The following is a 23,673-nucleotide window of genomic DNA, read 5'->3' on the forward strand; positions in this document are numbered from 1 at the left end:
TGTGGGAGTGTCACCCACCTGGGGAGGGGTTACTGCCCTTTGTGATGTCATGAAGGGAAAATCTCCAAATGGCCTGTTTAAGCACACATTTTCTGAAAAGTGGAGCAGGCACAGGACGGAGAGGATGGACTTTTCTCATCATTGGGGGGTTTGTAGACAGACTAGAGACACATATTATTAGAAACATTAGGAGGTGGATTTTAATATCTGACATTTGACCCTCTCTTTAAAATAGGGTTTTTATTCAAATAAAAGCTCAAATCCCCTGAGATCTTCTGTACCAGGTAACAGAGCGGGAGGTTCAGGGTTACAAACATTATGACACACGATAACTTCTATGACGAAGGAAAGGATCTGTTAAGTGATTTTAAAAAATATAATGAAAGTCTGAAGAATCGAACATTACATTTTGTTAATCTCTGCCTTTTAAAAACTTTCCATCGTAAACTTTTTGTACCTCTTCAAAACCAAACTGGATTTAAAGACGAGAACCCGCAGGACAGTGTTACTAACACTCCTTTAGATTTGAGTTTCACAGCTTGATGTTCAAAAATATGATATTTTCAGTATTTGGGTCAAAACGACCTGCAGCTGTTTTCGGGTCATGTTTAGTTCTTCATGTACTTCTTCAGGGGGAGGCAGGGATGAATTTTATCAACAAAAGTTGAATTGTGACAAGCCCTAGACCTCCAGTGATCGGCTCATCTCACGTAGAAGGAAAACGCCTCTTTCTGAAAGAGATTTTTTTCAGAGATATTTATGGTCTTGGTCTTGCCTCTGTCTCGCCCTGCCTTGGTCTTGGTCTTGGTCTTGCCTCGGTCTTAAACCCTAAATGTCTTGGTCTTGCCTCTGTCTCGCCCTGCCTTGGTCTTGCTCTTGGTCTTGCCTCGGTCTTAAACCCTAGATGTCTTGGTCTTGTCTTGGTCACTTGGAGTCTTGTTTAGTCTGGTATGGACTACAAAACTACAGTTGAATAAAAATACAGTGACATCATCATATTAACTCATTATACACCTGTTCAGGCGTTTAATCATTTTAATCAGGTCATGGAAACATGAGCTATTAAACAACCTCTGACTCACCTGTATGGGCGGAGCTTAGCAGGTAAATCCACTATCAATCCAGTTTCAGTTTATTATCTGAAAATCAGGTTGGGTATCGTAGTCTCCTCACTCCTCACAGTGTGTCTCCTCTCTCATCACAGTGTGTCTCCTCATCACAGTGTGTCTCCTCGCTCCTCCTCACAGTGTGTCTCCTCACTCCTCACAGTGTGTCTCCTCTCTCATCACAGTGTGTCTCCTCACTCCTCCTCACAGTTGTCTCCTCACTCCCCCTAACAGTGTGTCTCCTCACTCCTTCTCACAGTTTGTCTCCTAACTCCTCCTCACAGTGTGTCTTCTCACTCCTACTTACAGTGTGTCTCCTCACTCCTCACAGTGTGTCTCCTCTCTCATCACAGTGTGTCTCCTCATCACAGTGTGTCTCCTCACTCCTCAAAGTGTGTCTCCTCTCTCATCACAGTGTGTCTCCTCACTCCTCACAGTGTGTCTCCTCTCTCCTCACAGTGTGTCTCCTCACTCCTCATCACAGTGTGTCTCCTCACTCCTCCTCACAGTGTGTCTCCTCACTCCTTCTCACAGTTTGTCTCCTAACTCCTCACAGTGTGTCTCCTCACTCCTTCTCACAGTTTGTCTCCTAACTCCTCACAGTGTGTCTCCTCCCTCTTCCTCACAGTGTGTCTCCTCCTCACAGTTGTCTCCTCACTCCTCCTCACAGTGTGTCTCCTGCTCACAGTGTGTCTCCTCCTCACAGTTTGTCTCCTCACTCCTCCTCACAGTGTGTCTCCTCCTCACAGTTTGTCTCCTCACTCCTCCTCACAGTGTGTCTCCTCCTCACAGTTTGTCTCCCCCTCACAGTTTGTCTCCTCCTCACAGCTTGTCTCCTCCCTACACCTCACAGTTGTCTCCTCACTCCTCCTCACAGTGTGTCTCCTCACTCCTCCTCACAGTGTGTCTCCTCACTCCCCCTAACAGTGTGTCTCCTCACTCCTCCTCACAGTGTGTCTCCTCACTCCTCCTCACAGCTTGTCTCCTCCCTACACCTCACAGTTGTCTCCTCACTCCTCCTCACAGTGTGTCTCCTCACTCCTCCTCACAGTGTGTCTCCTCACTCCTCCTCACAGTGTGTCTCCTCACTCCCCCTAACAGTGTGTCTCCTCACTCCTCCTCACAGTTGTCTCCTCACTCCCCCTAACAGTGTGTCTCCTCACTCCTCACAGTGTGTCTCCTCCTCACAGTGTGTCTCCCCCTAACAGTTTGTCTCCTCACTCCTCACAGTTGTCTCCTCCTCAGTTTGTCCCCTCCCTCCTCACAGTGTGTCTCCTCCTCACAGTGTGTCTCCTCACTCCTCACAGTTGTCTCCTCACTCCTCCTCACAGTGTGTCTCCTCCTCACAGTTTGTCTCCTCACTCCTCACAGTGTGTCTCCTCCTCACAGTTTGTCTCCTCTCTCCTCCTCACAGGACTAAGATGTTCTTTGCATTACTTTTATTTTTTACTAGTTTTAACTTGAAGGGGAAATTCTGAGAAAACGTCATGAAATTTGGTCACGAGGAGCGACTCTTTGTGGATACGGCCCCAGGTTTTATTTTGAAACTCAGAATGTTGAATGAGATCAATTCAAATTCTCTGATCAGTTCATTCCTCCTCACAGTGTGTCTCCTCCCTCCTCACAGTGTGTCTCCTCCCTCCTCACAGTGTGTCTCCTCCTCACAGTTTGTCTATTCCCTCCTCACAGTGTGCCTCCTCCTCAGAGTGTGTCTCCTCACTCTACATGATTTTTTATCTACATGATTAATTCAAGGGATCTGAGGAACCAACCTTATCAATGAAAGTCTAAAGAAACCAAAGGAACAATGAGCTGCTGTGTTATAACGTGTCTGCTGTCTGTAAATATCCAGAGGTTGTATTCACACAAAGAGAAAGAGTGAGGAGACGAGGAGTGAGGAGATAAACTGTGAGGAGGAGACAAACTGTGAGGAGGAGTGAGGAGACAAGGAGTGAAGAGACACACTGTGAGGAAGAGCGAGGAGACGAGGAGTGAGGAGATAAACCGTGAGGAAGAGTGAGGAGACACACTGTGAGGAAGAGTGAGGAGACACACTGTGAGGAAGAGCGAGGAGACGAGGAGTGAGGAGATAAACCGTGAGGAAGAGTGAGGAGACGAGGAGTGAGGAGACACACTGTGAGGAAGAGCGAGGAGACGAGGAGTGAGGAGATAAACCGTGAGGAAGAGTGAGGAGACGAGGAGTGAGGAGACACACTGTGAGGAAGAGTGAGGAGACAAGGACTGAGGAGACACCCTGTGAGGAAGAGTGAGGAGACACACAGTGAGGAGGAGTGAGGAGACACACTTTGAGGAGGCGTGAGGAGGCAAGGAGTGAGGAGACACACTGTGAGGAGGAGTGAGGAGACACACTGTGAGGAAGAGCGAGGAGACAACCATTGTTACAGAGACAAACAAATTAAACATTTTTTAAACTAAACTAGAATTGAAAACAAAAGGTCAAACCTAAATAAGAAATACAAAATAATGACAAATCCAAAACTGTAGTTGAGTATAACCTGGTTATTTGACATGGAACTTTTATTTTGAAGTGTAACCGGAAGTATCGTGGTTTTACAGTCTATGGTTTCTACCAGCGCTGGTTCCGCCCGCCTCTCCCCCCGATTGGTCAGCTGACCTTCGGCCGGTCTGCTGACTGTCAAACCCCCTGAAGCCCGCACCGTGACCCGGACACCACCAGGCCGAGGCCGGTACCTGTGTCCCCGTCCCTGGAGCTCCTGACCCGGGCTGCTTCCTGACGCTCCTCTCCGCTGTCATCTGTCACGGGACCTCCAGCCTCAACAAGCCGTGCTCGCTGCATCGAGAGTCCGATCCTGACACCCCGATCCTCCCGTTCGTTGCTCTCCGAGGCCGGTCTTCTGGTGGACCGTATCCCGAGCTTGTGTGACCCCCCCTCCCCCCGCCGGCCTCCAGCCCCGGCAGCTCCCGCTGGTCGTGATGTCGGTGCTGGAGCTCGCCCTGCAGGGCCTGGCCGTGTTCGGCTTCATCCTGTTCTTCGTGCTGTGGTTGATGCACTTCATGTCCATCATCTATGTGTAAGTCCCCGCTAGGCTAACTGATGCTAACTGTGCGCCGCGTCTGTTTCCTGCCTTTTGCATCATTCATTCAACGTGTTTTCTTCGTAACTGATTTGAATATTTAACAATAAAACATGTTTAGTTGTTTTTAGCGGGGCTCTGTGTGTGACAGCAGAGGAACCGGGTCTGGACGGTTCTCTGTTGGGCGTTTTCCTGGTTAACCGCTAGCCGGTTAGCTCTGCTAGCTTGAGATAAGTGTTCATCTGATGGGGAAATGTAATCGATTAATAATGAAATCATCCAGCTGGTTCGGTTTATGACGAGTCTGGAGGTTTATATCGATGTGATGTAAATTACGATCTCACGTCTGACTCTGTTCCGTCACGGTTTGTTAGCCTCGGCATTTAAATTAGTTTCCTGCTTCCTCTTGTTGACGCTGAATCCCGTTTAAAAAACAGCTGATTTAACAATGTTTCGGTCTGCGCTGTTGATCTCGCCGGGCTTTGTTGCTAAAAAAATTTTTTTTTTAAGTCTGCTCATCATTTCGGCATTATCTATCTCTCATATAGAAAGAGTCAATCTTCTTAAATTCAATGTTTTGAACGAGTTTCAGGGTTGGTCCTCCTGGCTCCTAACACCAGCTCTCAACGATTTAAACATACTAAAAACGAATTACTACTATTAGAACAAAGAGATATAAGTGAAGAGGAATCATTGTTCAAAATCATTTAACAGATATATAAATCATCAATCAAAGCTTAAAAGTGGCACATTTTGGAAAGATGCCAGGTGAAGACAAGTTAAGGAAGCTGAAAGGTGATGGGGCAACATGGAGTTTCCCTGTCTCTCTCTTTCCCCTAGGTTTGACATTTTAAGTATTGTATAACCATGTGGTCTGGTTTAAGGTTGCCACACCAAACAGGTTCAACAGAGAGATCAGTTTGGCTGATCTTCACTGAATCAAACCTTTGGATCTTTGAACAGCAGAGAATATGGCCTGAAATCATTAAAGAGATATGATTTTGGGGCATTCAGTCACGTCTTTCTCCTCCTTCTCTGGATATTCCGTTTGTTTCCCAGGTTTAAAAACATTTATGTAACTCTCTTTGGGACTTTAAGAGATTAAAGGATTTTCTGAAGTTTCCAGGACCTTTCAAGGACCCTCAGACTTTCCCAGGTCTTTGTAAGAGACACAGATTTATGTGGGCTAACTTCTGAGAGTCGGTGACTGAACATTGAAATAATAACAAACACATGAAGAGGTTAAGTCTTGCAGGTCGAGAGTCCTTTTTTGAGCACAAAGAGAGTCTGTGTGATCACAGACGTCCAGCTGTGCGTATGGACTCTACTAGCTAACACAAACCTTGTGTCTTCCTGGTAACCAAACAACTTTAATTAGAGCATTTCTAGTTTCAATGTAAGATTTAGTTTGGACTTCATATCACAACTTCAGAAATAACTTACACTCAGCTGGTAGAACAGGGCACAGAGCATTACATAGTTTCTATCGTTCTGTTTATGTTCATTGTGGGTCATAAGAGGTGATTCTACTCGACATGTCGCCCGTTTGTCTTTCAGAAATTAAGAAAATCAGCAAATTCTCACATTTAAGAAACTGGAGGGAAGTTTACATCAAACAACAAAGTACTTTAATAGTTTTTAATTGTTGTCCAATAGTTTGGGCCTTTGCTGGGAGTTATTTTCTACATCAGTATCATAATAAATAAGTAAAGGCTGAGATATTAAAGGAGCAGTATGTAACTCTGACCCCTAGTGTTTAAAATGGGTACTGCAGTCTAAATTCTAAACATTGTAGAGAGCTGTCTCCCTCCCTCCTCTCTAGAGTCCATGCTCACACAGGTCACCATGTGGTGGACACACTTCAGTGTTTATCCAGCTCTGCATCGGTCTGTAAACCTTTTTGTGTTCTCACCTCTCTACATTTTTCAAAAGCATCTCCAATATTGATCCTAGTTTGAGCACGTTTCTGCTCGTGGAGCTTATTAGAAACATGCAGAGGCTTTTTAGGTCGGATACAATCACTTCTATCTGAACCACTTCTCTTACCCGCTGCAACACCTGTTGGTTTGACCTGATAACTGCTCTCATATCTGGCAAACCGAGGGGCGTCCAAAACGGCCGTGTGGGGGTGCCTTAAAACCGCCTACCTTCTCTGGTCCAGACAAATCCAGATCATTCAGGACCAGAATCTAAAGTTAGAAGGAGGACATACTGGCTGCTGCATTGTTGTCAGAGAAGCCAGCACTTCAACATAACATGTTTCCTTAATGTCTGATCATATAGTAAGATCACTTTATCATTTCACTCACTACACATCTCACTGATTGGTCCTTTCGGATTCCCTCTTAACGCTCGTGGTCTAAGGATAAGCCGGGTCTTATGATGAGCAGGAAGTGAAGCCTTTAAGGCAAAGCTGGGATTGTTATGTTTGAATGTTTAAATTAAGTTAACTTTAATGAACGACCAGATAACCATCAAAATGTTTCATTGCATCGATGCAAAACTGCTGCAGGACCGTAGCCAACCAGAGAAGTAGGCGATACTTCAGGATAAGAATGATTAGTCTGACTCCGAACTAAACCTACACGTGATAAATCTTAATCTTCCCTTTATTAAAGAATGACTTTATTGTTCATAAACAAACACACTGCTGTGACATCATAATAAGACATTATTACTGTCCGTTTGCTGTTTGAACCAACAGTCCTCAACCTTTTTCAATCAGTCTTCAGATGCTGCTCTTTATCACAATGTTTGGTGTTGTCCTAATGTAACTGCCGCTGACCTCTGACCTCTGTGTCCGTCTCAGGCGTCTCCACCTCCACAAGAAAAGGTCGGAGGTCAAACAGCCGTTCATGCAGCTCGCAGGAGTTTCTCTGCTGAAGCCTCTGAAGGGCGTAGACCCAAACCTCATCTCCAACCTGGAGACGTTTTTCACTCTGGATTACCCCAAGGTGACACTAACTGCCCCCACATAACCACCCCTCAACACCACCATAACTGCCCCCTCACACCCCTCAACACCACCATAACTGCCCCCTCACACCCCTCAACACCACCATAACTGCCCCCTCACACCCCTCAACACCACCATAACTGCCCCCTCACACCCCTCAACACCACCATAACTGCCCCCTCACACCCCTCAACACCACCATAACTGCCCCCTCACACCCCTCAACACCACCATAACTGCCCCCTCTCACCCCTCAACACCACCATAACTGCCCCCTCACACCCCTCAACACCACCATAACTGCCCCCTATCACCCCTCAACACCACCATAACTGCCCCCTCACACCCCTCAACACCACCATAACTGCCCAGAATCATAAATACTGCCTGAGGGGAAGTTCAGTTTTACTGAACCTGCTGCCATCATACCCTCTTGACTAACATTATTGTCTTCTCTGACTACAACTACCACCCACTCAACTGCCAAAGATAGTGATTGGTCTGTCCCTGATTCACGTTTGACTTGACTTTCACCTTATCTCTGACTGCCATTTATTTGCCATTCGATTACCCTTAACTGTAACCAGACCAACATTTTAACGCCCCCACTGCCATCCCAGAGCCCATATGCCCAGCTGACCAGGACATCTGTCTGCCTTGTTATCACCGGTTGGCCCATGAAAACATTTTACTGCCCCAGCCATCCTTCCAACCACCACCAGACTTCCCTGAACTACCATCCTGAACTTTTATGTGACTGTACCCAACTACCATCAGAGTGGCTCTTCTGCTTCTGACAGTCCAAACTACCACCCATCATGTCCCAGTCTTCTTTGCTTTAGACTATCATCTTAACCACCCTAGAGAGTTCTTTCATTACTCACTCACACTGTCCATTTGCCCCAACCTTCTTCAGATTGCCCTGCGGTATTATCTTACATCTTGATCTACTATTACTTTACCCTGTGATTGCCCTTCACTACCATCCAACTGTGAACTTTCTTTAATCTCATTGCCGTCACTGCCATTTGTATTCTGCTGACTGCCATTTGACTGCCTACACTATCCCTTTATTGCCCAGGACAGGGACTTTTTCTGTCCCTGACCAACTTTCAACTTCCCCAACTAGCCTCCAAAGTGACCCAGTGTACTAGCTGACGGTTCAGACTGCCATCCGGTTGCCAATCAATATAATCAACTCACCATGTGACTGTCCAAACTTCCATCCAATAACCCTAGACCAGTGATGAACTGCTCATTACACCCATCTTACTACTGATTACCATTCAACTACCACACACTGCTCCTTACAGCCATCCAAATAACACCACCAACTAACCAATAAGAGTGGGCTCCCTGAAACATGTCTTCTGTTTGCTTTGCAGTATGAGATCCTGCTGTGCGTTCAGGATCAAGATGATCCAGCTGTTGACGTCTGTAAAAAGTTGTTGGGCAAATATCCCAACGTAGACGCTCGATTATTCATCGGTGAGAAAAACGATGTCACAATATCATAATTTTAAACTCAGCTACCATTCTGGTAAAAATAAAACGATTTACATTACCTGTTTTATACCACAGCAAAAATGTGTTGATCTTTGATACTCAGGGGGCAAGAAAGTTGGAATCAACCCTAAGATCAACAACCTGATGCCGGGGTACGAAGGCGCCAAATATGGCCTGGTCTGGATCTGTGACAGCGGCATCAGAGGTCAGTACACCTACATTTAACCACAAGCTTAAGACTCTCATACACATACGACATCATCGCTAATGCTACCTCTGTGTGTGCGTATCCCAGTGAAACCAGACACCCTGACAGATATGACCAATCAGATGACGGAGAAGGTGGGATTGGTCCATGGGTTGCCATATGTTGCCGACCGCCAAGGCTTTGCTGCCACGCTCGAGCAGGTAACCAATGCTAAGGCCACGTTAAATCAGGCCTATAAAATGCTATTCTTTTTTTAAGCTCTTTTGATGCTAACAGATGCTAATTCTAACTTGTTTTTAGGTGTATTTTGGGACGTCCCACCCTCGCTCATACATTTCGGCTAATGTGACGGGGATAAAGTGTGTGACAGGGATGTCATGTCTGATGAGAAAGGATGTGTTGGATCAAGCTGGAGGGTTGGTCGCCTTCGCTCAGTACATCGCAGAGGATTATTTCATGGCTAAAGCAATCGCTGACAGGTTAGCATTTTAGCATTAGTAAAGGGTAACTTCATGGCTAAAACTAAAGCTGACAAGTTAGCATTTTAGCATCTGCAAAGGGTAACTTCATGGCTAAAGCTAAAGCTGACAGGTTAGCATTTTAGCATTTGCAAAGGGTAACTTCAAGGTTAACGCTAAAGCTGACAGGTTAGCATTTGCAAAGGGTAACTTCATGGCTAAAGCTAAAGTTGACAGGTTAGCATGTTCGCTGCTGCTGGTTTAAACATAAGAAACGTAAATTGATTGAAATGTGATGGTTTGTCTCCTTAGAGGATGGAAGTTCTCCATGGCGACACAGGTGGCGATGCAGAATTCGGGGTCGTACTCTATTGGCCAATTTCAGTCCCGCATGATCAGGTGATCTCTCAACTCTTTATCTAATTGGCTGTTTCTCTTTTAGTATAATTCCTTCTGTCTACAATCATTTTAATCTAATTAGTCACATTTACGTTTTGTTTTTAAAGTAAATTATCTGTGATGTCATCATCTCTACAAATATCACAAGTGTCTAAATTAAGCGTCATAGATGTTTCTTAAAGTGACACACACTCATCATAGATGTTTCTTAAAGTGACACATGTGTTAAAATGTTTCTAAACTGTTTTTGTTTTGGCAGGTGGACGAAGCTGAGAATAAACATGCTGCCGGGCACGGTGCTGGAGCCTGTGTCCGAGTGCTTCCTTGCCAGCCTCATCATTGGCTGGGCCGCTCATTATGTGTTCAGGTACACTTTACATTTTTTAAGTATCCTGTTTTGTGTTTGTGCATGTAAACATCATATCCTGATTTCAGTGCGCTGTGGCCTGTATATGCCTTTCTGACGGTGTGTGTGTGTGTGTGTGTGTGTGTGTGTGTGTGTGTGTGTGTGTGTGTGTGTGTGTGTGTGTGTGTGTGTGTGTGTGTGTGTGTGTGTGTGTGTGTGTGTGTGTGTGTGTGTGTGTGTGTGTGTGTGTGTGTGTGTGTGTGTGTGTGTGTGTGTGTGTGTGTGTGTGTGTGTGTGTGTTACAGGTGGGACATGATGGTCTTCTTCATGTGTCACTGTTTGGCCTGGTTTATATTTGACTACATCCAGCTGACCGGAGTGCAGGTAACTCATCCCGCTGCAGTAAAAGAATAAATCTAAATATATGTTGTTATCTCTCTGATTCAAAATAATAAGAACAAAGAGCTCCTCCCACTTTAATAAAAGTTGAAAAAGTTTTTGTGCAATTTTAGTCCGTGTGCAGAAAATTGCCTGCAAATTTTGATCATCAAAATAATAAATGAAGGACTTCTATTTCGGGTTTTCGATATCGTCTGATTTTTACTAGAATCATATCAAAGTTAAAAAATCTGTTGTCATGACGACCCATTTTACCCTAAAAAATAATGTTAGCTTACACTGTAATCAGCAAGCAGGCCTGTAAATCCTCACACGGGTGAACAGCAGGTTTTTGTGGCTCTGTGTCTCATTGGTTACTGATCGATGACATCATCGTGCAGGGCGGACCCCTCTGTTTCTCGAAGCTGGACTTCGCCGTGGCGTGGTTCATCAGGGAATCGATGGCGGTGCAGATCTTCCTCTCCGCTCTGTGGGACCCCACCATCAGCTGGAGGACCGGACGCTACCGTCTGCGCTGCGGAGGCACCGCCGAGGAGATCCTCGACGTCTAGTTACCATGGCAACCTGCTGCCCCTCCACCTCCTCCTCCTCCTCCTCATGAGAGATAGAGGAGAGAGAGAGAGAGAGAGAGAGAGAGACTGATGTTTGTTCCTGTTTTTTGAGGAATACTGAAGAGTGTGTGTGTGTGTGTGTGTGTGTGTGTGTGTGTGTGTACATGTGTGTGTGTGTGTACATGTGTGTGTAACTATTTATGTTCCTTTTGGTGCTAAAACTAAATGATGCCAGAACAAGCCAATGAGAGTGCAGGGAAGAAGAGGAAAAAAATAAACAAGAGAAAAAATGTGAGGGAGTGATGCATCGCACTGAATCGTCTGATCTTTGATCAGTTCATCACCCGGCTGCCAGAGAAATCCAATCAACCAATCAGGAGGGAGGAGTCAAACTCCTCTCTCCTGATTGGCTGTCGCCTCAATGTTAATGTTTGAAGTTTGTGAAGTTTTTTTTTTTTTTATGGACATAAATATGATTTAAAAATATGAAATAATAATCGGATGAAACGTGAAGAGTGGCGACGAGTCGGACAAACGTTTACGTGACGGCCACGACCTTGCCTCATTAACATTGAAAGACTCTCAAGTCACGCCGATGGTTTTAAAATGTGTCAGATAAAGTGACGTTTTTTAAGTTAATTTAATAACTTTTTCAGAAATATTTTTGAGTTTTAAAAATCCAGAGGCGGTGTCCGATTTCAGGATTTTATTAAATTAAATTTTAGAAAATCTGAACGGTAAAAACATCATCCCTGAATAAAAAAAACTCTTCTGATTTAAAAACAAACATCAATCATCTTCCCTTTGTCATTTTATTTTGAAGGATATTTTCATAATATTTAAAAAATAAAACTTCATGAACTTTCTTGTCCCTTCAAAATAAAAGCATTCGAACGTTGAGTTTCCAAACAAACTGTGAAAAAATAAATCTGCCAATCAGATCGGAGAATCTTTGTCAAACTGTTTTATATATTCCTTTTTATCGTCCCGCCGTCAGCACAGCAAGCACTGAACAAATTAGTATTCTGACGTTTAATGGTCCAAACATTTCACCAAACAATCAATCAATCACAGGACCAAAAAAAAAAACAATAACCCACATTTCTGAACATTTTGTTGTTTAGTCTGAACGCTGTACAGTGTGTGTGTGTGTGTGCGCGAGTGTGTGTATCCATGTGTTTCGTGTTTTTTAAGCTGTGTTGCTCTACTGTTAGCCTTTAGCTGTTAGCATAGCTTCAGGAGGTTTGGTTGATGACATCAGCGCTGAGTCGGACGAGCCCCTGTCTCCGTCGTCCAATAAGATCTGTAGGATTCGTTTTGTTTTTTTAATGCCGTTTATCTGCTGTAGTCTGCGAACCGACCAATCACAGCTAAGGATTGTGTCCGCACAGGAACAATAAAGTTTTATCCTTTCAAACCGAGTCTGTTTGTAGAAAATGTCAGAGTCTCTGATTCGCTGAGAGGAAGGACGGTGGGTGGGGCTTGTAGAAACTGAGCACAGTGATTGGTTGTAAAGTGATTAATTTATTCAGTGAGTCATGCTACAACTTCCTGTCACACTTTAAGAATAAAAGTTACCAAACAGACCCCTTCATGCACTGATACAATATGAAAAATATTCATGACGATTATAATATTAAAGGTCCCAGCTGCTCCCACAATGCACCACAAGTTTACATTCATCAGCATCAAAAACTAAACGATACATTCAGATCGAAAAGAATAAAAAACTTTCAACATGAATCTGAAATAAATTAAAACATTAAAATTTTAATGTTTCCATAAAACTCCAGAAAGAGTTCAAATATTTCTCACGTCGGTCTTTTAGAGTCAAATCGTTCAAATGAAACAAACGTTCAGAGTGAATGTGACTTTAAATAAAACATGTAACGTTAATATGTTCACGTGTTACCCAGCTATGGAGAGCAGCCCTCCCTTGGCAGCCCTGCAGCGTTCTGCCCCTCTTAGAGGCTTCCAGAGAGCTGACCAATCAGAAGGAGTTCCTTTAACACATAACAGGTCAGCATCATACAGGAGGTCATCAGAGGTCGTCAAAGTCTTTGACTTTGTTTAACACTTTGTGTTAAAAAGTAACCATCTCGGGTATTTGAGTAATCGTTACTCAACGTGTTCCTTGTAGAGAGGGGAGGAGAGCGTCCTCTAAGAGGTTTCAGCGCCCTGCGGAGAGGCTTGAAGCCGTCTGGGGCGTGATTAGCAGAACAAGGCGTTTAGCGCCCTCTGCAGATTCATCCTGGGATAACTTGATGTACGTTTACCTTCAGGGCGCACTCACACTAGACAAGCCGTAACGTGCCCAAGCCTGTTTGACCCCCATAGTCAAGTTCGTCTGTGGAGTGCGAGGGCTCGAGCACTGATGGCAGTGCTTGGTACACGGTATGGTCGCTCACGAGCACGGGAACACAACGTGGACATGAAGTATAATTGATCCCTGCGTCCATTATCCAGAAATCCCAGAGTGTTAGTGGGACGTCACTGAACAGAACGACTCGGAATTCGCCCCAAAGTCTGTGAAGAGTTCGTCATGTTCTGGACCAGAACCTGGACCAGAGCTAATCCACCGTGCTGCTATCATACAGGCTGCGGCCGCTAGTGGACAGAAAAGTTAAGGTGGAGTTTCACTCTGTGCACGCTGTGAATCAATCGAACCATCAGAACTATTCCTGAGTGCGTTGGTTTTCATCGTCTCTCTTGAAGTGCTCAAAAAGTGTAAATAATAAAGCAAACGTCCTGGCAGCGCTACACGCTCAGACCCGGTTAGTCCTGGAGCAGTGTGAGTGCAGGTCAGGGGGGGGGGGTCATGTTTCGTAAGGGAGCTGGCGAGTGTGAGTGCGCCCTCAGTTTGAGCATCCATTTTGTGACGCTCGATGTGAGTTTAAAGCGGAGATCAGAACAGGTCGACTTCAAGATTAACTTTTGTTCCTTTAAACATTGAAAGACGTAAAAACATCCAATGTTTCACGTTCAGAACGAGGAGATGCTCTCAAATCCTGCAACAAGTAAACAACATTCGGAAAGCCTTTTAAACAGGAAGTGATGTCATATTGAAGAAGGAATTGGTCCAATTAAAAGGCACAAAAACTTTGGTTTTGTCTGAACCCGCCCACTTTTTAAAGAACCAAGACTTGAAGACTGAGCCCTGACGTCAGGTCAACCTGATCAAATGTTTTGATGTTTTAAATAATTTAGAGAAAAAAATGCATCAAATAATTTGTTTTTGTTTTCTACGGATGCCTAGAAGGGTCAAACACGAGTTTTCTTCACGTCTTAACTCTTAAGAATAAATTAATCAACAAGCCCTGTTTACGCTCTGCACGATTCAAACAGAAGGTCAGAGGTCAGAAGGCAGACTTCCTGTTTTTAGTGGCTTACTTCCTCTTTTAAAACAAAACATCAGACCAAAATTTAAAGTTATTTTAAATGAAAAAAAAAACATGTTTGATTGGAATAAGAAAAAGTAATCACAGCGCGCGCGCACGCACGCACGCACGCGCACGCACGCACGCACGCACGCACACACACACGCACACACACACACACACACACACACACACGCACACACACACATACGTTCAGGTAGGGGCGGGGCTTAACATCACTGTGTGTTTGTACAGTATAAATACATACATGATTAAATAACCAACAAACCGAGAAACCACCGGCAGAAGAATCCAGAAAAATAAGGCACAGAAAGAGTTTAGCAGAAACAGAAAATTCAACAACAGCTCATGAAAAAGAAATAAAAAGACTTCAGTCCGACAGACAGCAGGAGGAGGTGCCGATGGCGAAGGCACGTCGACGTCGCTGAGGTTCGAAAACGTTCTGAATAAAAGAATAACCACATAAAAATCAACAATATTTTAAAATGATTCACACGTTTGTTTTTCTAACGTTTGTGAAAAACGCTGTTTAAATAAAAACAGTTAAAAGAAATCTGATAATTGTTTTCTTTGTGAAAATAAAAAAACTTCAGAGTTTTCAGAATGTCACTCCACGCCGCGTCTCTTTAAAAACGTCAAGAAAAAAAAAAAAATTGCTTGAAAAGTTCTGAAAATGTGAAAAAGGTTTTTTTCTGCTTCCCGTTCTGTAACAGAAAAAGTTCACTTCACTTTAACTCCCTGCTGGACTCCACTACCCACAATGCACCACCGGGTCAGCTCAGGAATGTGCTCTGTAACCTGTGTCGCCAAGGAAACGCCCCCCACGCTGAGTGTCATCATCCGTCACTGTGATGTCAGAGAGTTCATAGGCATGGAGAGCGCTCCCATTGGTCCGTTTGTTCCCACTGGACCTGGACTCAGAAGGACTCGGGTCAGATAGTGGACTTAGAGAAGGACTCAGGGTCAGATGGTGGACTTGGGAAAGGTACCTTGATTACTTGGGGTCAAATGATGAATTCGGTAGAGGACCGGCGTCTGATGTCAGACTTGAAAAAGGACTTTGGGTCAGGTGGTCCACTTGGAGTAGGACTCGGGGTCAGATGGTCTACTTGGAGGAGGACTCGGGGCCAGATGAAGAACTTGGGAGAAGGAATGGGGTCAGTTGGTGGACTCTTCAGAGGACTGGGGGTCAGATGGTGGACTTGGAGAAAGAGACTCGGAGGTGCTGGTTGTGGTCAAGTTGGTGGTCGTGCAGGGCAATCAGAGCCTCAATGGCTTCCTCTACAGATGCGAGCTGGATCAGAGCCATCTTCCTGTCCTTCCTGTAAGGGAGGAGTCAGTGACTCGGTTAGTGACTCAGTAACTCAGTCAGTGAATCAGTCAAAGACTCTGTCGGTCAGTGAGTCTGGGACTCGGTCAGTGACTGTCTGTAATTCGGTCAGTGACTCGGTTTCTTTTTGATAGTCATAGGTTTAGTGTTACTCACTGGAAAAACTTGAAGGCTTTCACTGTGAATCCACTGGAGCAAAATAAATCCTTCAACACGTCCTCGCTGACCGACGAGCTGCGAGGAGAAAACAGACATATTAGAATTAATCCAAATGAGAAGAAATGAAAAACGTGGAGGCGGCTGGCGTGGACGGCGGGTCAGGTGAATCTTACGGGATGTTGGAGAGGTGAAGTGTCGCGGATGGAGGGAAGATGTTGTTAAAGTTTTTGGATCCGGGTTTTTTGAAGCGGTGGAGGGCGGAGCCTGAGAAGTCTCGGGTCAGCACCTGCTCTTCTTGCCCCGCCCCCCCGCGGGGTAGCTGCACCACGGGGTGTTTGGACAGCATCACCCTGATCACGTTACCATGGAGACGCTGGCCGTTCAGGTGACTCATCGCTGTAAAAAAACAACAAGATAAATCTCTGTCAAGTCATCGTGAATCTGCTGTTCAAACATTCACTTCTGTTTTAGATTTTAAAAATAAAAGTCTCTTATTGTTTCTCTGACACACAGTTGGAGTAAAGATTTCACAATAAAAGCATGAAAACGTGTCACACCAAGTTGAGCCTGAGTGGCATCGCTCATCTGAACGAGAGCGTTCTCCTTCTTATTGAAGAGAATCTTCACCCGCTGAACGTCCCCGTAAACACCTGGAAACACACACACACACACACACACACACACACACACACACACACACACATTTTTTTAATTATTGATCTTATCGTCTTTATTCATCGTTTGATTCTCTGACGCCAGATTTAAGAGTTAAAGTTTGTAAATAATCCAAGATTCTCACCGAACAGGATGAAGAGGCCATGAGGAGACACGCTCTGCAGAGACAAACCAAGTTAGGTCAAAGAGCCGTGCTCTGATTGGTCGGCTACTGTGTGTGTGTGTGTGTGTGTGTGTGTGTGTGTGTGTGTGTGTGTGTGTGTGTGTGTGTGAACTCTGACCTCTGGGTTCAGGTTGGACACCAGCAGCACAGAGTGGACACCGGGAGGCGCCACCTGCAGGGAGACACGAGGAGGAGACACCAACGAGCCGTGGACGGGCGCCATCGCCAGACCTGAGAGAGAAAACTTTATTAACAACAGAGACAGCGACGAATGAAGTGTGTGTTAATGTGTCTCTGGTTTGTTGGTGTCACCTGTGTGTTGGTGGAAGGTGGGTGGGAACGCTGCGGCTCCGTACGGAGGCAGAGCTACACCTGTAACACACACACACACACACACACACACACACACACACACACACACACACACACACACACACACACACACACACACACACACACACACACACACACACACACACACACACACACACACACACACACACACACACACACACACACACACACACACACACAGTTATTTAGACGCCCCTACCTTACAGCAGTTCAGTAACACTGAAAGGTGTTAGCATTAGCATTAGCACTGGCCACTCTCACCGAACGCTGCGGCGGGGTCGAGCTCTCCCGTGGGGAGGTCGGTGCGGGTGAAGTCTCGGCTCTTGTCGTTGTTGTACTTCACGTTGAGCGCGCTCAGTTTGGAGAAGTCGATCCTCAGCGTGCAGCAGCCGTTATAGATGTTTTGACCCTCCAGAGACTGAAAGACATGAAGACACAGCTGACGTTTGATTGGTTCACAGCTTCAGCACAGAGTCTGGACTGGAGCTGGGTAATTTAATTACCAGAGAAATACAAACTCCTGCACACTGCTCGCTCCTTGCCAGCTCCGCCCACTTCTCAAAATGTTGCCAATGTCTTTGTGATATTAAGACAGCTCCTTGATACTTGACCATTAAAGTAAACCAGTGAGACAGTATATGTGTGTGTGTGTGCGCGTGCAGTTACTCACAGCCTTGGCGTGATGAGCGTGCACGGCATCGCTGAACTGTAGCAGAGCCTGGAACTGATTGTTTTTGGTGAACGTGATGATTTTTAACACAGAGCCGAACTTACTGAAGATCTGAAACGACAACACAGAGAAACACACAGAACTATAACACAACGATGACACACAGTTATTCGCTGTGGTGGTCTGACAGATGTGTAGATTGTGGCTGCCGTGGTGGTCTGACAGATGTGTAGATTGTGGCTGCTGTCGACATGCAGGTGGAGCATCGGTGAGTCTGCCTTCTATATAGTAGATGGTCACGATGTGTGATGTGGTTTTGAGGTCTCATGTATCGTAAACATGTAAATAAAACAAAAAAGATCTAGAACACAACAATAAAGAATGTAAATATGAGCGACCTGCTGCAGGACCTCCAGGGTCACCGGGTAAAATAGATTCTCAACGATGATTCTCAGGACGGGACTCTGACCAAAAATTAAGCCCCGCCCCTCTCCTCCTGATGCCATATTCCCAGGATGCAATGCTGCTGCACTGATGGCCTGCATCGCCACCCTCTGTCAACAAACAAACCAAGCTGACTTCATTAAATGCACAATGACAGGTAAAGAAATATTTTAATACGTTAAGAATTAAAGGATTTTATTTTCAATAAAAAATGTTGATTAACAAAATTATGATGTGGGCGGGGCAGCTGCTGCTGCTCCTCACCTGATTGGTCAGATTGTCGGTCTTGAGCTCGCGGTGGTTTGAGTACTGAATGAAGATTGGCTGGTTCCTGACGGTGGGTGGGGCCGAAGTGTAGTAGTTCACCATGGCAACAGAAGCTTCATCCGACGCCATTTCTACAAATGCCTGAAAACAATATTTAACATTTTATATATTTAACACAAAAAATAACTGTTATAACAGTGATGAACTGAAGGTGATTTCATCATGTGGTGTCTGTGTGTTAGCAGTTAGCCGTTAGCTCTTAGCAGTTAGCTATTAGCCTGAAAACAGTTACCTGGTTTTTGGCCTTTAACGTTATCAGCTTACTAACTCGGCCGAAAGGAAGCGCCAGAGCTAGCACTTCCTGTTCAGAGACGTCAGGCGGAAGCTGACGCAAGTGAAGAACCCGAGATGGGACACACTGAGCGCGCTCAGAAACACACAGCCTATCAGTGCCATCCACTGTGAAGGGACAGAAAAGGCGACTTCAAAACTTCTCAGTACAATTTATTATTAACCTTTATTTTAAATACAATTCAAAATGGTGGGTGAGACGACTACAGTCAGTGACAAATCTCAGTGCCGAATGAAAAATAGTGTCCAAGGACTTCAGACATTTGTATGACTCACTCAAATAAAGCAGGTCCCCATAATCAAGAATCGGCAAGAAGGTCGCTGTCACTAATTTCTTTCTGACCCTGAGAGAGAAGCAGGTTCTATTTCTAAAAAAGAACCCAAGCTTCATGCGAAGTTTAGTGACCAGATTATTGATGAGCTTTAAATGAAAGCTTCTTATCTGTTTTATCTGTGTTTAAAACCAATTTAAGATCATATAAACGAGACTGGATAACATTAAAAGCAGCTTGTAAAAACTCAAAAGCCTGGGTGAGTGAGGTTGAACAGCAATAAATAATGGTGTCGTCTGCATAAAAATTATACATTGCATTTGACAAGTTATTACAGAGACTGTTTATATAGATTGAAAATAAAATGGGTCCCAGCACTGAACCTTGGGGCACCCCTTTAGTAATGTCCAGAAAAGAAGAGGTAGTTCCAGCCACCTGAACACATTGTGTTCTGTTGGATAGATAGTTGGCAAACCAGGCAGCTGCATGTTTAGATAAGCCAGTGTGATGTAAGGCTTGAATCAGCAGGTTGTGGTCTACTGTGTCAAATGCTTTTGAAAGATCAATAAAAAGAGCGACACAATATCTTTTGCTGTCCAGAGCTTCAATTAAATCATTTAGGACCTTCAGCCCAGCTGTAACAGTGCTGTGCTGTTTTGTAAAGCCAGATTGGAGAGGAGATAAAATATCATTTGATTCTAAAAATTCCTTTAGTTGGTCACTGATGATCCTCTCAAACATTTTAGCTAAAATACACAATTTAGAAATTAGTCTATAGTTATTTACATTTGTGGGTTCACCCCCTTTTTAACAGGGAGAGAACAAAGGCAGACTTCCAGATTTTGTTGCTGGTAAGACTCAGGTTAAAAATATGTGAGAGAGGCTCAGCAATAAAATCAGCAGCCAATTTTATCAGGTCCTGCTGCTTTACTTGTGTCCAGCCTCTTTAGTGCATTGTTTACCTCAGTGACAGATACAGACGTAAACTCAAACAAGCAAGTGATGGGTCCACTCACAGCCTGCGGAGTCAAGGGTGTGTTAACACTAGCCAGACCAGCATTTGTCAGTTCAGGGGTTAGTGACTCAAACAAGGATCCAGCTGAAATAAAATGATCATTAAAACAATTTAGTATGTCTGTCTTATCAGACAGTGTACCAGATTGAGTAATTAAAGAACTTGGTAAGTCATTAGTTGTCACATGATTTGAAGAAGTTTTTATGACTTGCCAAATCTTTTTAGGGCCATTTATATTTTTTATGGATTCATGTAAGTAGAAGTCAGACTTAGCACTCTTAATAAGGGAAGGACATTTATTTATAAGCTTTGTTTTCCGAGCCCTGGCCCAAGCAATGTCTCTCTCTTTGATGAGGTTTCCAATTTCAGAGGAAAACCAGGGATTTTTCTGGCCCTTTACCCTAAATTTTCGAAAAGGAGCATGTTTATTGACAATACGTCAGAATTCATCATAAAAGTATTAAAGAGCCAGCTCTACATCATCAAATAGAGCAACTCTACTCCACTCAAAGGCAGCTAAATCGTACATAAAAGCGGAGATGCAAAAGTTTTTAACATCTCTTTTGCATATAATATTGGGCTTTGACTTTGGAAGCTTGGAGTTTCTTGTAGCTGCAATGGTACAATGATCACTCAGGTCATTTGCAAACACACCTGTATCCGTGTACTTGTGGGGAGCGTTTGTTAACATAAGGTCAAGTAAGGAAGATTTTGATGGGTTTTTAGTATTGGGCCAAGTTGAGGAACTGATCAACTGAGTTAAATTTAGTGAGTCACAGATAACTTTTAGATTATCAGACGAGGCAGTCAACCAGTCAAGATTTAAATCACCAACCAAAAGAAGCTCACTGGAATTAAACCCGGTCATGCAAGATGCAAGAGAGGCTAGGGCTTCAGGGGAGGCAGAGGGAGGTCTATAACAACCTATAATTGTGAGAGATAGGCCATGGGAGAATTCAAGCTTCAGGGCAAGGTATTCAAATTGTTTGGTGATGGAGAATCTGTGTTATTTTAAGATTGATACGATTTTAAAAACTTCAGATCTGCAGTCACATTTTTCACCAAAAGGGAGAGAGCAACCTCGTTCCTCTCCAGCTCCTCACACATGTACAAAAGCTGTCCACACAATGTGCTATTAAGTCCATGTGCAGGAGTTTGAGGGCAGTGTTTAATTATTAAAAACAAGAAAGTTGCAGATATAGTGGGCTCAGGAGTTCTGTTTCTGTAGCTGTTTTATCAAACAGGTATTGTTAAAATACCATAAAGTTTAACATCCAGGTATCGTAGCGAGCTTTGTCACCAGCTGTGTTCACACTAAAAATCTGAATAAAAATTCTTCGTGTGAACACGTCAGTCGAAAGAGACCGATCTGATCCGGCTCATTCAGACAGAAATCCGTCTTGTGGTGGTTTATGCCGATCGTCTTTCAGATATATATAATGTACACGCCTGGTCCGATCACTTCGCCCTGCTTTAGGTGAAACTATTCTCACTGAGCATGTCTGAAGATCCTGCTCCCTCCACACTCACACTCTGGCTCCGCCCACAGCTGAGGGAGTGTTTGACTTCTGATGGAAATAAATCTCAGTGCGATGAGAAAAACTTGACTGACAGAAACACGAAGAACAAATATCAGTCACATTCTTCTTCTACTGTTTCAGGGAGATTAGACGGACAGGAAGCTCCGAGCGTGTCAGAAGGATTTTATTCTGATGAAATGTTTGATCCACGTCTTAATCGGATCGTTTTATTTGGCCACATGTAAACGGTGACGCTTGAATCCAACAATGACTATAACCTGATTGAAGGAGTGTTGTACACATAAACACAGATACTGACTGTGGAGCTCGGGACAGAGCGACGGGGCTCACCTGTGGACAGGTTGGACGTGCTCATATTCTCCGAGCCGCTGAAAGAGGACGTGAACTCTGATTTCTGCAGAAACACAAACACAGAGTTTGATACTGAGGCGTGTTCAGACAGAAAATCAGCTGATGTTAAGAATAACATACTGTACTGCTTATTTGAATGTCACCTAAGCGTTTCTAGATCACGGTCATTTCGGGTAAATTTACATGCAGTGTGAAGATACGAGCATAATAAAGATCTCTAGCATTAGCATGCTAACACAGCAATGCAGCACGAGTTGTTTTGGTTTTATGCTGGTGCTCAAGTGCGACATCTACTGGATCAAAAAGTTGCATATTCTTCCTTTAAGATTACGTCATATAGCAGTTCACTTCCTTGTTTGAGCCTGACCGTACTCGACAAATGAATCGTGTCTGAGACCACCTCTTCAAGCGGACTCAGGCACAGTATGTTTGTCTTCACACTGATCAAATGAACCGGACTTTGGGGTCAAGCGTACTCAGATCCGGATCCCAGATGTGATGCCAACCTAAATTGTGACTTTGCAAATCTTTGTTTTCAAGTCCCAAAAGAATCAAACTGAGAAGATGTATATGTTGCCAAACTTTGTTTCCTATAAGTACATATAATAAGTGGGGGATAAAAAAATTACACTTATTTGTGTGTGTGTGTCCACAAACTTCAGGCCACCCCTCCATGAGTCCGTGCCCCAGGTGGGCCGCCCCAGTTATTAAAGTCTGGACACGCCCCTGCTCTCCTGTCTCATGAAAAAGATGTGTTTTGAAAGCTTTGGTACTCTGTATTGTTTAAAATCAGGTGGAATGGAGGAGTAGCGGTGTAATGAACATGTTCACGACCTTGGATTCAGGTGACTAAATCATCTATGATCACTTTTGTAGGAAACATGATGAGCTGAAAGAATAAAATGTGAAAATTTTGTTTAATTATGTTATCTATAATTAACATAAAGACCCCTGTTACCGGTCTGATCAGTGTTATGTCCTTAAGAGCATTAAAGCATAAAATAAACGTATTTTAATAATATAAACACTATACTCTCTGTCTACTCTCAGTTATCGCGACATTTCCGCCAATCAAACCGCGTCGCCGAATCGTCACTCTTCGTATCACTTCGGACCAAAACAAAAACAGAAAAAGGCAAAGCACACGCGACAAACAGCGCGTGAGGAGCGGGAAAATGAAAAGGGTGAGAAAGGGGGTTCAGTGGCGGGTAATGTGACAGTAAACAAGTAAACAACAACAACAACAAACAGGAGGTGGGGATTGACGCCAGAGGCACGCGCAGGTGCGGTTCAGTCACCAAGGAAACGCGAGGGAGTAAGGAAGGAGGGAAAACGGGGAATGTTCGGGAAAGGTTCGGGAGGTATTTCCCGCGCTCACCCGTCCATGATCCGCGAGGAAGAGGAGGAGGAGGAGGAGGGGATGAAGAGTTCTTCTGGTCCACGAGCCTCCAGCTCCGCACACAGACAGCAAACCGTGGAGAACAACGAGCTCACTTCCCGTTTGGTGACGTCATGAGGAAACATGGCGGCTCTTGCAGACACGCCTAAGATCCATAGCTCAGATCAGAGAAACAGAGGGATCGATAAATAACAATAACCGGTTAAAATTCATGAAACAGCTCAACACTCATAAGTTTAACACCTTTTATTTTTACTCAGTGTCACGAACAGGCCACAACTTTGTCATTTTTTGATGTT

The 23,673-nt window shown here is 44.3% G+C and overlaps 2 protein-coding genes across 7 annotated transcripts; one reads left to right on the top strand and one right to left on the bottom strand.

Moving 5' to 3' along the window:
- Positions 1 to 3,690: 3,690 nt before the first annotated feature.
- Positions 3,691 to 12,406, top strand: ugcg (UDP-glucose ceramide glucosyltransferase). Its single transcript, XM_020636941.3, has 10 exons — positions 3,691 to 4,159; positions 6,972 to 7,116; positions 8,504 to 8,606; positions 8,728 to 8,829; positions 8,920 to 9,032; positions 9,133 to 9,311; positions 9,603 to 9,689; positions 9,949 to 10,056; positions 10,341 to 10,419; positions 10,815 to 12,406. Exons 1-10 carry the CDS (start codon positions 4,062 to 4,064, stop codon positions 10,983 to 10,985), a joined length of 1,185 nt encoding a protein of 394 aa, XP_020492597.1. The 5' UTR covers positions 3,691 to 4,061; the 3' UTR covers positions 10,986 to 12,406.
- An 83-nt stretch (positions 12,407 to 12,489) lies between these two features.
- On the bottom strand, positions 12,490 to 23,479 carry LOC109986328 (polypyrimidine tract-binding protein 3-like). 6 transcript variants are annotated; one of them, XM_065965968.1, is made up of 15 exons: positions 23,354 to 23,433; positions 21,955 to 22,018; positions 20,085 to 20,167; positions 18,738 to 18,904; positions 18,443 to 18,586; positions 18,133 to 18,288; positions 17,735 to 17,845; positions 17,326 to 17,482; positions 17,023 to 17,082; positions 16,829 to 16,941; positions 16,672 to 16,705; positions 16,430 to 16,522; positions 16,046 to 16,268; positions 15,870 to 15,947; positions 12,490 to 15,705 (listed from the first exon to the last, which is right to left on the bottom strand). In XM_065965968.1, the coding sequence occupies exons 5-15, from the start codon at positions 18,572 to 18,574 to the stop codon at positions 15,573 to 15,575; spliced, it is 1,290 nt and encodes a 429-aa protein (XP_065822040.1). In that variant the 5' UTR covers positions 18,575 to 18,586; positions 18,738 to 18,904; positions 20,085 to 20,167; positions 21,955 to 22,018; positions 23,354 to 23,433; the 3' UTR covers positions 12,490 to 15,572. The 6 variants fall into 6 exon arrangements, with proteins under 6 accessions (XP_065822040.1, XP_020492595.2, XP_065822042.1 ...); XM_020636939.3 differs by lacking the exon at positions 20,085 to 20,167 and having other exon boundaries at positions 23,354 to 23,470; XM_065965970.1 differs by lacking the exons at positions 20,085 to 20,167; positions 21,955 to 22,018 and having other exon boundaries at positions 23,354 to 23,475.
- Positions 23,480 to 23,673: the final 194 nt, after the last annotated feature.

This window comes from Labrus bergylta, chromosome 17, assembly GCF_963930695.1.
Source record: "Labrus bergylta chromosome 17, fLabBer1.1, whole genome shotgun sequence".
Classification (NCBI taxonomy): Eukaryota; Metazoa; Chordata; class Actinopteri; order Labriformes; family Labridae; genus Labrus; species Labrus bergylta.